Here is a 15,395-nt window from a genome sequence, read left to right as displayed (position 1 = left end):
CCGCAGGCTGATGAGAACCAACAGCAGTTCCTCTTTGCCCAGCAGGAGGCCCCCATGGAAGGCTTCCAGCTATAACCCCCCCCCCCCCCCCCCCCCCCTCCTTCTTCACTCTGATCCCCCTTAGATATCCAGCCCTGTTTCCCCTGTGTATTCCCTGATCAATCAGAGCTGTGCGGAACATAGAACCGTGCGGCTGGGCCGAGGGCAGAACCGAAAGAGAACCTAGCAGCGCCCCATTACTATCAGATACACGCAGAAGCAAAAGGGGGTATAAACCCTTTGTCCCCCCTACCCCACCCCGCCCTGTACCCCCTCCCCCCCTTATGGCTAGGTCAGAGACTTGTTCAGAGGAAGAATATCACTGCTGAAACCAGAAATTCTTTCAAGTTTTATTTAAGGTCTTTTAGATCAATTTTTAATTTAATTTATGTATTTTTTTTCGTGGGCCCGTGCAGTTCGCTTTCAAAGCACATCCCCCCATTTGGTCAAAGTTTAAAACTGAGGCTGTTACCTGAAAGAGTTCTCAATTATTTTCTAAAAGAAGATGGCGAATGTTGCTTAACACACTGCCCTGTCCCCACAACTTTTTTTTCCCCCTTTGAATATATAAGATTATTTTCTCTTCTTTCAACAAGCTTTAGCCCCTTTCCCTTTTGTAATTTCAGTTAACCGGATCCATGCTGCTATGGATGTGGAATCTCTGGTTTCCACCGAGCTGCAGGGTACAATTCAAAAAAGACTTATCCCAGATTTCTTTTTCTTCGGGGGGGGGGGGGGTTATTTAGGGAAAAGTGTGAACATTTAGTTGCGACTCAAGGTCTCTGATGTACACACACTGTGGGCAAGAAAACTTGGAAATGTTCAGTTGACACAATTATTCTCTCTCTCTCTCTCTCTCTCTCTCTCTCTCTCTCTCTCTCGCTCTCCCTTTTTGCTGAGCGTGAGGTGGGTCTTGAAACGATGCAAATAGGCGGTAAAGACGTTGGCAAGGGGAGGCTTTGTGAAATAGGCGTCAACGAAACGAGGGACATCGTGGTGAAACATAGGAAGGTTTAAGTGAGATGACATCTAGGTTACTAGCTAATCAGGAATGTTGAAACTAGCGCTATGTTGTTCGTGGTGTGCAGTGTTCTAAATAATGACGCATTTGACATATGAAGTGAATTAATTATATAATGCAAGAATAATAACAGAAAAAAAATAACAATGCAATTCTGAGGGCTAGGGCTTTATTTTACCATAGTGACTTTTGTTCCAGATTATTTTGGTTGCTTATTTTAGGCAAGAGTGGTAGGGCGGGGTAGGAATCTGGGTTAGTTATTATTGCCTTTCACGTAGATGCGTTTTTGGTTTTTGGTTCACCTCCAGTGTTTCCATTTTGTGTTCATTCAAAGCCTAGTGTATATATATATCCAGCGGAGGTCTAGTATTGTAAGAGTTCTTGGCTCCGATCGCCCTCAGTTTGTGCATGTTAGGGTTTTGCATGGTGTTGTATTAATCTACCAACCGTCATGGAATGTCCCTTGCCAAACTCTTGGACTAGTATGGAAGTCAAGTATTCTCCTCAAGTCCTGTCCTAGGCTGTCTTGAGATTAATGATTAGTCCCACACCTCCAAATTTGTTTCGATAGTTCAATTGCTGATCCTAACTAATGCAGTTCTTGTTTAATACCATATAATGATAATGATCTATTATTATATTTCATTTTGTGTAGGCCTAATCTATGTACTTGTATTCTTTAGCTCTACTGACAACTGAGATTTGGCAAGGAACATGCGTTTTATCATGACAAACCTAACAAAAGCAAAAAAAAAATTTAAATATTTAAAAATTAAAAAAACTTGCACACACCTCATGCACACATGCAGACAAGACCAGCATACACAGCATGCACCACACACAGATGAAGAAAAAACACAGTGGAGGGGAAAATGGCTTCCATAATCTAACCTTTTAAGTCAATATGTGTTGCCTTTTTTCTCTTTGTTTATTTCTATTCCCCACATGCAACTAGTTTCCTCTCTCTCTCTCTATTTTTTTTTTTTTCAATCTCACATTTGCACTTTTTGTGTTTATGCACTTCACTGTAGTGTCCAGCAGGAAAAAAAGTTGTCGCTCACGGCAATGCTTTTGGTGGTGTTTTCACTTAAGAGGATGGTCTTAAAGTGTAGGCTTAGTGTGAAAGGCGTGGATTGGACGAAAAAGGAAATGAAAGTCTGCTTACAACGACATTTTTGACTTTTGTAATCTTTGTAGTTCTGTTTAAACCTTAAAAGCTAAACAAAAGCGCATCCTCTGTGTTTACCTCTTGAGAACAAAAAGATGTGAGAAAACTGTGACTTGCGTTGTTGTAATTCATATTAACTTAGTATGGAAGCATTTTTTTCCTCTACCTCTATGCCACACGGACTGGTGTGAGGATTAGGGATGGGGAGGGGGGCTTTTGATGGGATGGGCAAAGCCAGTGGCTGTCCAGTTGTTGTGTGACGTTGACTTTGACAGGAGCTGTGAATGGAAAAGTTGGCTGTACCCTTGCGTTCACATCCGAAGCTGGTAGCGTCGGGTCCGTGGAGATGAGATTTTCCTGGTGAAAGCCAAGCTGGCGAGCTGCTTCATTGTTGACTTTGTAGATTAGACTAGTCCGCAAGACACTGTTGTACTACATTTATTCTAAAGATAAGTCTACTTTCGAACTCTAGAAGCTGAAGCTTTCAACGAAATATCCTGAAACGTCATATCTTGCGCACAAATTACAGCTTGCAGCTAAGCTTCATGCATCTTGTTTTGGAGTGGTCAGAGAGTCTGTCTTGCTCTTTACACTTGACTCTTAGCAATTTACTGCTGAGTGAATGGGTTTTTAGAACATGATTGGTTATAATAGACAAAGACAAGTCTTTTTTTTTTCTTTTGGTTCCGATTGATCAGGTTTTGGCTTTCATAGGAAAATGGGTCTCCACCAACCCTGGTTACATTGTACATCAGAGATAGACAAGAATAGACCACCTCCCGCTTCACATCGCTTCAGATGGGGAGTTTGGCTAATATCAGTACAACGTTGGTCCCTCATTTCATATGTCCCTGGGTCTCAAAGACCTGGGTTAACTTTAAAAAAATCAAGTGGATCAATAAAGAAGAATTTATGAAAGGAAAAAAAAAATACTCAAAGAATTTAACTAATTAAAAATGCACTCCTATTCACTAAAGTGCCAATCCGACCAACTAAGACTGCAGGTTGAAATGTATCTATTGTCTTTGGTTTATTTTTATTTTTTTACTTGAATGTGCACAGCTTTTTGTGCAAAAACCTTGCTGCTCTATTTCTTACAAATCATTATAAAGTTTCAGTATCTGCAGCCGTTTCTTTAAAGAAGGGGCAGCCTTTAGTTTGTGCACCAAATTGATAAATTGGTAAAGAGTAAAAGAATAATGGAACAACTTGAAAAGGACTATGTTTTCTGTTGTACTCTTATTGTTTACTCTTTAGTCAGATGCAGATGCAAAGGAAATGCTGTGTTTTTTCCTGTCTATTTTTGTGTTAATTGTGCAGAGAATCTAGTCACAATAGAGGAGGTTTTCAGAATCGCCATTCATCTGCTCTAATTACAACTATATAAATCAAACCACTAGGGGCATTAGGAGGAATCGTGGTATTGTCAATCCTCTCTCGCAGTTGAGGTCACCTTTGAAGAAACTTTCATATTTGCACAGATGGGCCAATAAGTTATTACTAGCCAGCAGTAAAGGAAATGGCAAGGTTATACTTTTCATTGCCTTCAAGGAGCCGCTGTTTGTAGTGATGGTCCTGTGTGTTGGCTCCTTCAGGGGCTTACGAGGGGACTGTGAAGACTCTATCTATATTTTGTAGACTGACCTCCATCCATTTTTTTAAAACTTAGCACAAGCGACAATAAAGCCCTCCTTATCGACGACCTGGATCTGTTGAAGCTATTTCTGTGGAATCAGCTTTTAGAAATGAGTCCTACGAACTGTCAAAGAAGCAACCGCAAGCTGCAATAACCATGTCCCAAACCCAACATTACCCAGGGATAAAGACCTCCGCTATAGGCTTCTGCAGTTTTTACTCACAGTGGCAGATGCCACCATGACATTTTCGCAAAAAAGATCGGAGCTTTTAAACTATCAAAACTGAAATATTTGAAATAAATCAAGTGGGACTTGGTGTATAACATTGATGCCACTGCAGAGAAAATGGTTTACCTGCTCCTGCATCAACAATGACTTCTGAGAAGTGCAAAAAAAAAAAAAAAAAAGATTTAAAAAAAATTAGCCACACATTGGTATAGTAAAGACAAATTGGGTCTTTCTGGTCTTCCGTCCTGGATCTTGTAAATGTGTAAATCTCTTCCAAATCTCAATCCAGTGTTTACAACAGTTGTTATTTTTGTGAAATGTTTTCATACACCCTACTCTGACTTTCCCCTCTTCCCTTGGTGGATGATGTACTTTAGTCCTGTATTTTTTCTCCTCTCTTGAAATGTATTTATATTTAATTTGGGTGTGGAGGGGAGGGTGGGCAGACGATAATTTTCTTTGGCTGTTACCCATCTTACACTGCGACTGACTTGACTTAACCGACCGTATGAATGAGTGACGAAACTGATAACACATATACTGAACATGTCACACAAACATGGAAAAAAAAAACGATGTATATTTAACAATATTGAACAAATGTTTAAAGCAGTTTTAAAAAGGTTTTGTCCAGGAAACGAATACTGTACAAAATTAAATAAAAACAAAAATGCTGTTGCAATCAGTCTTGTAGTGTTTATTTGAACAGAGTATGGTTTGATTCCTTGATGTATAGGCTATCAGTAAAATTGTTTGACAAAAGAAAAGCTTCCCTGAACCAGATATAGGAAATGGTAACATGCACACTAATAGAATGAGTGTGTAGATTGAAGATTTTATGCTCAAATATCTTGTCTTAACAGTGGATTTATCAATGATTGAGAATGTTTGTCACTGCTTGTAAAAAATGCCACTGTCAGTCTTGCATAAACTGACAACCCCAGGGTCATAGAGAGGTTCGGGCCATGTAAGAAGGGTAAGACGATTGCATTGTTTGTATCCTCTTCAGCCAGGCCTACATCTTTCACATCACTAAAACAGGCATAGCATCAGTCTTGCATATTCCTGACCTTTATAGGCCTACACCCAGCTAAAAGTAGGGGCTTTCAGCCAGTGGACTGCGGCCAACAACAGGTGTTCTGTGAGGGCATTTACCGGTAGTCCCTGACCATGAATTTATTATTTAGTTTCTATGGTAATCACTATTCATTTATATGTATCCAATGGTGGTCCTGAAGTTGCTTTCTTAGTCAGAATGGTGGTTCGTGGGTCACGGTTATAGGAAGTTTTATAGTGTGGAATTTAGGCTGGGGTCAAGCATCTATTCTATTCTATCTATTATGGAAAGGATCCATCTAATTATTGTTTTTGAGAGGGCTTAAAGGTATCTTTAATCATAAAACACATGTAATCAAATGTGTACAAACTGCAGACACTAAAAACATCATCTCCCATAGAGCAACACCGTTTTTATGGCGTAAGTAACTTCCGTCGTAGCCGTCCAATCAAAGTTTTTTCGGTCTCTGGTATTTCCTGTGTCAGTTGGCAAGAAGGAAAGGCAGCATCGGTTGGTTAAAGTGAATTTGTTGGATCTGGCAGTGATTCTGGTAAACAGTTATCCTTTCTCTTTGGTATAGGCAAGGGAAATATATGTAACGGAACAAGTTATGTTAAAGATCTGTAAATGTATTCATGTTCCGCGTGTTTGTGAACGTCACGGTTCCACCTACTCAGTGCCTGTTGCTAGCAAATGCTAGCAGTTGGTTAGCTGATCATCTTGCTTCTGGCTACGCAGGGAAAGCCTTGCTTGTGCCTAAGGGACTTTATATTTGAGTAAATATAAGCCTTCGACTTTGCTGTACAACTGACAGGGACAGCAAGTTGTACTTAACCTTACCACCCCCTTGCATCAGGCTTAACAAAGCTTGCTTGTTAGCATACGCATCTACCTTGCTCCGATTTCTTCGGGAATTCTGGCAGCACGTTAGCTGGCCCAGGCTGTTTTTATCATAAGCATTAGACGAGTAAGCATAAGCTGGCTAGTGGTTAGTTAGATTCTGGCTCATGTCACAACATCGTGAGTCTTGTTAGTCGTTGTCCCTGACTATAACGTTACATCCTTTGTGATCAGTGCCTAATATGGATGGGCTCGTGAGGTTTGTTTTCAGTAACGTTAACTGTCAGTCTTCAGTAGACATGTATACGTAACGTTTGCACGACAACTGTTTATACTGTTGTGCTGACCGAGAATACTTTTTAGTTTGGTCCGGTGTTGCTATGCTGACGGCCGTTGTTTTTTTAGGCTGAAGGATGAAGAGACAGGACTCTGACGAGCAGGAGACAACAGTGGAGAATCCCGCTGGAGCGCCACCCAGCCCGGGGGACACAACAGAAAGTACAGAACCCGCTGAAACTCCCGGGAGTCCACAGGGAGGAGAATCCCAGGCGGCTGAAACTCCACCTCTTGACGCCAGTTCTAATGATGGTTGTAAGTAACCTAGAAACCATAAACAGTACATTATTTGAGTCACGGAGGTATTCGGGTCTATACTGGTCTAAGACCACAGGCACTGACAGCCAGTAATGCACTGTCATAGTGTTTTCCTTGAACAAGTGCAGAAATTAAAACCACTCTGTTGATTGACTGTAAGAACATTGGGGTTATTTGGCTGTGTGTGTTGGGTTATTTCATATGGCGCGCTGGTTTTTCTTCAAGATGGAGTTAGTTGGTCAGCTCTTTCTTAAACCAGTCTTTGCAGTTGTATTTAGTTGCAAAATGTAACATGTATGTATAGAACTAGTACACAGATAGTCTTGGTGGGAGGGTTATTAAGGATTAGACATGAGTGTAGTACTTGAATAGCTGGATCGTGAAATGTCTGAATGTTCTTACTCTTATTTTATATTATTTCTTCCATCTCTTGATGTGCATTTGATAGCATTAGACATACACAGTGTACCTAAATGCAATGAGAAATTGGCAAGTTTTGGCAGCTAGCTTTGATGATTGTTACCTAATAATTGTTGCCTAATAATACACTTTTAACACATCTGTAACAAAACATGTGGTCTCCTTTTGGGGTCCGTGAAAGAAAATGGAAATTAAACCAGTGGTCATTACAGTCACATGACTCCTCTATCCTCTTCCTCTCAGTGGCCGAGGCGGGCGCCCTGGCCTCCACCTGCGACATGGCCGAGGAGCTGAGCAGGCAGCTGGAGGACATCCTCAGCACCTACTGCCAGCAGGAAGCCGCCGAGGACGCGGCCCTGCCCAACGGCCAGACGGACGGCCTGGAGGTCAACGGCGTAGCCGACAGGGAGGACGGCAAGACGGAGGAGGTCAAAGTGAACGGCGGCAGCGGTGGCGTAGAGAAGGACCAGAAGAAGACGCAGGACAAGAAGAAAGTGAAAGGGCTCGGTGAGCTGCAGGGGTAGAGTGGGCATCATGTGCAGGAGAAGAACTACCCTTAGTGTTGCCAGTGCACGTTCATTCAGTGGGTGGGAGTTGTGTGATGTGCTTGATGCATGTGAAAACTACTACGATAAGAAGCTTGGGAAAAGTACTACCATCAGCATTGCCAGTGATCTATGATTCAGTGTTAATAGCCTCAAGCCCTAGAAATGTCACTCCCTAAAGTGTGTAGATCAATTTGCCCTGTCAGTCTGAATACTAATGTGTGTGTGTGTGTGTGTGTGTGTGTGTGTGTGTGTGTGTGTGTGTGTGTGTGTGTGTGTGTGTGTGTGTGTGCGCGTGCGCGTGTGTGCGTGCGCGTGCGTGTGCGCGCGTGTGTGTGTGTGTGCTGCAGGAAAAGAGATAACTCTTCTGATGCAGACTCTGAACACACTGAGCACCCCTGAGGAGAAGCTGGCAGGCCTGTGTAAGAAGTATGCAGAACTGGTGAGTCCAAAAGGCCCTTCTCCCTACAAGGCTCTGACCGTGGCCACCATGACACAAAACAGGCCTGGTGTCGGCCTCTGCTCCCGAGAAGGCAGAAGGCAGGCTGGGGTTTTAGGAATGCATGGCTTCTTTAGTTTGTGTCCTGGATATCATATTCGTGAATTGAGAGACAGGGCGAGTCCTACCTCTGACACAATAACCTATTTGAATTTGAATTGTTTTTTGACTCTTAATACTTTTGACTCCACTTCTCTAGAGTCCTCAAAACTCTTTGTTGCCTTGATGAGCATTTAGATCTTTTAGAGGTGTTTTATTTGCTAATGCATGATGAACAAATTCTTAAAAGCCACTTTATATGGAAATTGCATGCAGAAAACCTGAGGGCAAAGCCATGTGTCAAGCATCACAGGGCCGTCAAAGCTGATGACCTCTGCTTCCCAGCGTCCATCCGTGCTTGACAGGGAGGGAGGGAGGGAGGGTGTGTGTGTGTGTGTGTGTGTGTGTGTGTGTGTGTGTGTGTGTCTGTCAGACTGCAGTCAGCAGCAGGGAGAAACCTGGCACCGGGTCAGTTCTCTTGTCACGGTATCAGATTTGGCATGGCTCACTGCAGCAGGAGAAGCTAATGGAGCAGAGCGAAGGGTAGAGGCTCGTGACGGGAGTCCTGCAGAGGTGGCTCAGCTTAGTGGTGTGTGTGTGGGGAAACAATAACGGGAAAGGGCAGTGCATTCCCAAAACACCCGCTAATTCTGCCACAGACCTCATCGAGCTGGTTAATTACTAAAGTAAACAGGAAGCAAACAAACAAAGGGTTATATTCAGTTCAGATACACAAATGAATTGGCTTTAGCAAATCACATTTTATACTTGATGAAGTGGGTTTTATGTGTTGATAAGGCCGTAACTGTTATCACCAGGAAATTCAATATTTAATATTTAGTAAGTAGCTTTTTGTTTTGATTATATTTTGCTGATATCATTAGTGAAACACTATCTGAAAGTTCACTGATGAGCTGTTCACAGATTTAAAACCGTGTGAAGTTAATAGAGGAAATGAGCCTCTTGTCGGTCTTTCCTCTCTGAACCTTTGGCCCTGTGTCGTCTGGCAGCTTGAGGAGCACCGCAGCTCCCAGAAGCAGATGCGCGTGCTGCAGAAGAAGCAGACGCAGCTCATCCAGGAGAAGGACCACCTGCGCAACGAGCACAGCAAAGCAATCCTGGCGCGCAGCAAGCTGGAGAGCCTGTGCCGTGAGCTGCAGAGACACAACCGCACGCTCAAGGTGAGCTCGGGCCTCACAGTTGAACAGCGCGCCACGCAGTAAATCCACATTTTTAGTTTTCCCAGTTCACAGAACAGCATCCCCACCTCAAAAGGGTCGTTCACACCAGGAATGATAATTGTGAAGATAACTATAACGTTACAAGCATCTACACTGACCAACGACAAGGAAAATCTCCCTTCGTGTTGATGAATGTGATGGCTAAAATTTGAAGGATTCTGATTGGCTGTCAGCTTTTTATCGTTCTCAAAATCGTTCTGAAAGTGATCCCCAATCACTCCCCATTGTTCTTCATGTTATATTGTTATGTGTAGACGTCATCATTCACATTAGCTAGGATGATACTTTTTTGTCATTATCGTCATAGTTATCGTTCTTGGGGTGAACAGGCTTTAAAGGTAGGCAGAACCTCCTCAAATTCTAAAATATAGGCCTATTAGAAAGTCTCAAAAGGCCTATGAGCATAATTTACGACTTCAGTTCATTGCATATTTTGAAAGTGCATACATGTCTCACAGACAGAACAGTTGCGTATTTGATGAACCCCACATTATAAGCTGGTTGCTCGGCTGTTGAGTTGACTACTGCCGCCGTAACCTTTTTATGTTTCCCCTCCCCGTTGCAGGAGAGCGGTGTCCAGCGCGCGCGGGCCGAGGAGGAGATGAGGAAGGAGGTGACGTCCCATTTCCAGGTGACGCTCAACGACATCCAGGCGCAGATGGAGCAGCACAACGAGAACAACGCCACGCTGCGCAAGGAGAACATGGAGCTGGCCGAGAAACTCAAGAAGCTCATCGAGCAGTATGAGCTCAGGGAGGAGGTGAGGGAGTGTGTGCGTGTGTGAGAGAGAGAGAGAGAGAGCTCAGGGAGGAGGTGAGGGAGTGTGTGTTAGAGTTCTCAACGGGTCGGGTCGGCCCGACAAACCCGACGGGACCCGCAGGTTCGGGCCGGGTTCGGGTCGAAAATAGGCCTATAAGCAAATGACTCGGGTCGGGTCGGACCTAGGGGTTAATCTTTTCTGCTCAGTGAAAAAAAAACATTTATTAATCATCGCAGCTGTTCACCGTAAAGAAAGTCTGCTGCTGCGTGCAACGTGCATCATGGAGAGGGGCAGGGGCAGACGCTGCGTGCACGCCTTTAGCCTGGAGAAGAAGATGGAGTTGGTGAAAAGTAGGCTGAACTTGCCGCAGGTGAATTCACCGTCGCTACTACAGGAGTGGGGAAATCAGAGGTCTGGAAAGTGTTTGGAGTGGTGCTGGATTCTGATGAAAATTCTGCAGGTTATGTGCAATGCTCAAAATGCAAGGTGCTGATTAAATATGTGACCCTGCAAGGCGAAACCAGTCGCTGTGGGCGTGCGTGCGTGCGTGCGTGCGTGCGTGCGTGCGTGCGTGCGTGCGTGTGTGTGTGTGTGTGTGCGCGCGCTCAGTGAGGAGGTGAGGGAGGGAATGTGTGTGTGAGTATGATGGAGAGCTCAGGGAGGAGGGAGGGAGTGTGTGTGAGAGAGCTATTAGGAATTTGTATAGATTGATCAGTCATCGTTATTTCTGTGGGAGATCTGAGTGTGATTTTGGAGGTTTATCCACATGGTTTCGTTTTTAAAACACAAGCTTTCATATGACTTGGAAGGATCTGAACCACAAAGATTTAGTTCTCATGCAAAAACAGGATAATGGTTATGGGCAATTCCACGCAAAACTGTCACGTCCATAACGCCAACTAAATGCCATGGTATTGTACTCCCCTAGCGCATCGTGCCTAACAACGGCCCTTAGCTGTTGTAGAATCAGTGTAACCTACGGCCTCTTGGGGCTTATTGCTTAATTCTACAACCAAGAAGAGTTATGTGTTATGTGCATTATGGACGTGACAGTTTTGTGTGGAATTGCCCTTATCATTAATGTAGCTAATGTAGTATAGCTAATTCAATTAAATCTGTGTGTCTTAATCCTTTTGCAGCATATAGACAAAGTGTTCAAGCACAAAGACCTACAACAACAGCTGGTAGACGCTAAACTCCGCCAGGCCCAGGAGTTACTTAACGACTCAGAGGATCGCCACAAGAAGGAAAAAGAGTTTGTACGTTTTACATTTCTTACCATATATCTATAGATCTCATGTGTCGTTACATTGTAATGTGTGTGTCTGAAAGAGCATCTGTCTCATTAGCTGGTTGCATTGCTTGGCTTTCTTCTCCTCAGCTCCTGAAAGAGGCCATGGAGTCTCAGAGAATGTACGAGCTGATGAAGCAGCAGGAGGAGCACTTAAGGGAGCAGGTAAGCCCCCTGCACTTACGTTAAGGAGTTAAGGAGCTAGAGAAGTGGGGAATAATGGATATTTTGTTTCTTAGCTTGTTAAGCATTGACTTAAGTTACTTTTGTCCATGACTAAAAAAATTTCTTCTTGCAAAGTTATTAATTTCCACCTCGAATGTGATTTGAAATATTTTGCATGTGCACTCTCCCTTTACAGTTGTCATTATACACAGAGAAGTTTGCAGAATTTCAAAATACGCTTTCCAAGAGCAATGAGGTGTTCACAACTTTCAAACAGGAAATGGAGAAGGTAATTGCCCTCCTGTAAGGTGTGAGTGAGTGGAAAAGGGAACAGGCCTTATGACAACTGGTTACAGACGTCCTAACTTATCAGTAGGGTGTTTATTTAAGGTGTGTTGGAATGTAAAAGAAAAGTAAGAAAACAGAACGTTATTGATCCCGCCATATGTATTGCAAAATGTGATAATAATATGTTCTGCATCGTTTCTTTGGGGATCAATAAAGTAATACATGTGGTAATCTATTATACATGACACCGCTTACTCAGCAACGCGAGCCACGAGTGGTCATTAAGCTGTGGTTTAATCTGTCCACCTTGGCCGCAGATGACAAAGAAGATTAAGAAGCTGGAGAAGGAGACGACGATGTACAGGTCACGCTGGGAGAGCAGCAACAAAGCCCTGCTGGTGATGGCAGAGGAGGTGAGCGGCCGTTTGAATGTCATGAGCACGCTGGGCTGTCCCAAAGGGAGGAAGTGCGCTGCCACTGTCAGCGGCAGCTTCCTGAGAGAAACAGAAGGGGAATGGGTGCATCAGTGATCAAACTAGAAAGGCATGCCAAAGCCATAATGAGCTCATATGCCAGTGTTTCTCAAACTTTTTCAGACCAAGGAACACTGAACCAATAAAAAAAAAAAAAAAAAAAAACTCATAGACCAACTAACTTAAAAAAAAAAAAACAATAGGACTACTTCAGCAGTATATTACACAATACCCGCTGAAGCATTTTTTGATAACTTTTTGCACCTTGCTTATTGGGTCAGAGGATTCATATGATTTTCTTCTAAATAATCCGGTCTTGATAGTTTGATGCTAGTTATGTTTCTAGTAAACTAATGGTATTCCAGTTTTAAAAATGCTTAAGCAGTGTCGCAAAACTGTTGGCTTGTTGAATTCTGTCAGGACTATTAAACAGACAATTCAAATAATACTGGATTTACATGCGAGTTAGTTGAATATTGCAAACACCTCATCTAAATGATATTTTACCACTTCTGCTCGTGGACCACTACAGGGATAGCCTGCGGACCACACTTTGAGGAACACTGCCATATGCGCAATGAAGTTTGTTTGTCAGTGTAGTATATTTTATATTTATTATATATTTATTTACTTATTGATGTATTTATTGATGGTAACGAATATTATGTAGTGTGGTAATAATAGTGTCACTGGCTATGAAAATATTTGAAAAGGTCATAGAAAATCTATTGGCTATATTGTAGTGGCCGTGTATGCTGACCACCGAGGTCCTGTCCTGTGTGTCCATTGTAGAAAACGCTGCAGGATAAGGAGCTGGAGGGCCTGCAGCAGAAGGTGCAGCGGCTGGAGAAGCTGTGTCGGGCGCTGCAGATTGAGCGCAACGAGCTCAGCAAGAAGATCCAAGATGGCAGCAACCCACCAGAGGCCTCCGGAGGAGGAGGAGGAGAGAGAGGAGGAGGAGACGCAGATAGAGGAGTTGGTGAGGAGCAGGAGGCCACAGACTCTGAGGAGGGCAGCTCCTCCTCTCTCCCTGTCCCCGACGCCGCCCAGCCAGAGACTGCGGCCGCCGCTGGCTCCTGCTCCGCTGCGTGCCACTGCGTGCCCGAGCTGGTGGCCGAGGCGCAGAGGGAGGTGTGCGTGCTCGCGGCCCAGGATTGAGGGCCCTCCAGAGGCAGAGGCCCAGAGCCTCTTCTCCCTCACCCCCTCCCCTCTCTCTCTTTCTCTCTCTCTCTCTCTTCCCCACCCATCCATCCACCACCACTACCATTACCTCCCTACACCAGCTGTCCAGCTTTAGGTTTCGCTCCGCCGCCGCCACCGCAGCCGCAAGTGTGGTCATGTCTGTGTGGCGGTCTCCTCTCCGCTCGAAGAGTTGGCCGTCGTCAGGGAAGATTGTGCCTTTCGAGATGGTTCTTACTCTGCGCCTTTCTCACTTTTTGTTTATTTGACGTGTTCGCATTTATTAGCCTGTTTTTTTTTTTTTTATTTGTTTGTTTTTTTTCTCTCCCAAGTCCATTCCATTTGGGCAATAAGCACTGCAACCTGAAAGTGAGCTCACTATCGAGCGTTTTGAACAGGCACAGAAAAGTCGCCGCTGCTTGAAAATGCTAAACCTTTATTGAATAAGACGGAGCTGAAATGATCTTGTGCGTACAAACCTGTGTGGGTTTGTGTGAGTGGGTGTGTGTTTGTGTATAGGGGTGTGGACATGTACTCTTGCTTGCACTGCTGCATCTGTCTGGATTATATTTACCATTGAGAAACTAAAGTGGATGTTTAAGAGCACCTATGAAAGTCTTTGAATGTGACTGCAGTGGACCAAGTGCAAAGACTTCATCTTGGGTTTAGTTTCAGTCTTAAGTTAGTAAAGTTAAGTCTTTCGCCTTAATGTATATCTTCACTCACTCCATATTTTAAATGATACGTTGTTCCTAATATTAAAAAAAATATTTCAGAATTATTACAGGAAGGTGTAGTTTTCCCCTCTTCCAGATTGTTTATGTAACTAAGTCTTTCTGCATAGTCAAAATGGCAGTATTTGTAATACCACTAAGTTGACTTTGAATTGGTTTATTAAATATTTTGAGTTTATATATTGACTATATTGAGTTTATATATTGTCTTAGGTGATCCATATATGGCATTTTGCTTCTCATTCATTCCATTGTATTACTGACAAACATTTCACTTGAATGTGATCATGACCACTGAAAAATATAAGACCAGTTCTATCTTTCGATACATGAATCATTTGATCTTCATATAGCATACAGATACTATAATCTTTTGAATTGAATCAGGTAAATAAAATGACAACAGATCATTCCTATGCAATACCAGCCTCTGGTCTGTTCAGATGCCTTTTGTTTGGTTTCTGTTTGAGTACCACCGCAAGGCTTTATCACCCTCCTATGAGAGAAGGAATGTATAATTTCACCTCTTATATTCAGCACATGCTGATATTGCGCTCAAAGATTGTTTTCCTTTCCTTTTAACTTTTTTTTTTTTTTTGCTTTTGATAAAAAATATTCCCCTCTTGTCTATTTTAAGTCTACCTTTTTACTGTCCCTAATGTCAGCAAAGAAACTGTTTTACCATCTACTGTTTTGTCCAGTGGTAAGATAACTGTAGCATGGGGTTATTGTCCAGTTTATATTTAAGTCTTCCATTTGACTCCATGTATTGTGGACAGATAACTGAGCTCTGATTTCTGAGAACCAGTTAAGTGCAACAAAAAGCAAACTTCATCTTTGCTAGATTTCTTTCATGGCAAAAGTAAGATTTTTATTTTCATTCCTTTGCACTACTGTTGGAACCTACTGCATTGAATAGGTACCAAAGATGTCATGGCTCCTTTATTTGTTTTTGTTTTTTTGTGACCTGTACAAATAATTTGAAAATTAAAGATATTCAGAAAAGTATTGTGGGTTCATGAATCTTTCTGTGAAGAACAAGTAAAAATAACACTGGCAGTTACTTGCATTTTCCTGTTATTGTAATATGTCTCAGTCAGAAGGAGAGGCCTTTGCTGAAGTCATAAGTTGATCTGATTTATTAATCATAACACGCAGGGCAGGGGAAACCTGTGGC

At 42.9% G+C, this 15,395-nt stretch overlaps 1 protein-coding gene across 1 annotated transcript; it reads left to right on the top strand.

Annotated features, from left to right (window-relative positions):
* The first annotated feature begins 5,616 nt into the window (after nucleotides 1-5,616).
* Nucleotides 5,617-15,226, top strand: LOC143140766 (alpha-taxilin-like). Its single transcript, XM_076301857.1, has 11 exons — nucleotides 5,617-5,700; nucleotides 6,396-6,581; nucleotides 7,248-7,511; nucleotides 7,900-7,991; nucleotides 9,098-9,268; nucleotides 9,894-10,088; nucleotides 11,228-11,347; nucleotides 11,470-11,544; nucleotides 11,741-11,833; nucleotides 12,150-12,245; nucleotides 13,098-15,226. The coding sequence occupies exons 2-11, from the start codon at nucleotides 6,404-6,406 to the stop codon at nucleotides 13,461-13,463; spliced, it is 1,650 nt and encodes a 549-aa protein (XP_076157972.1). The 5' UTR covers nucleotides 5,617-5,700; nucleotides 6,396-6,403; the 3' UTR covers nucleotides 13,464-15,226.
* The last annotated feature ends 169 nt before the right edge of the window (nucleotides 15,227-15,395 follow it).

The sequence above is a fragment of the Alosa pseudoharengus genome, unplaced genomic scaffold (genome assembly GCF_046254945.1).
Source record: "Alosa pseudoharengus isolate Yale_2024_CS ecotype anadromous, Long Island Sound unplaced genomic scaffold, YU_APseudo_1.1 YU_APseudo_1.1_scf_23, whole genome shotgun sequence".
Classification (NCBI taxonomy): Eukaryota; Metazoa; Chordata; class Actinopteri; order Clupeiformes; family Clupeidae; genus Alosa; species Alosa pseudoharengus.
The sequence above is the reverse complement of the archived record's forward strand: the minus strand, read 5'-3'. Positions and strand labels throughout refer to the sequence as shown.

Excerpts from the sequence above, each read along its gene's own strand:
- LOC143140766 (XM_076301857.1), top strand. The coding sequence starts at position 6,404 with ATGAAGAGACAGGACTCTGACGAGCAGGAGACAACAGTGGAGAATCCC. Across the intron at positions 9,269-9,893 it reads GACACAACCGCACGCTCAAG|GAGAGCGGTGTCCAGCGCGC; the intron begins GTGAGCTCGGGC and ends TCCCCGTTGCAG. Across the intron at positions 11,348-11,469 it reads ACAAGAAGGAAAAAGAGTTT|CTCCTGAAAGAGGCCATGGA; the intron begins GTACGTTTTACA and ends TCTTCTCCTCAG.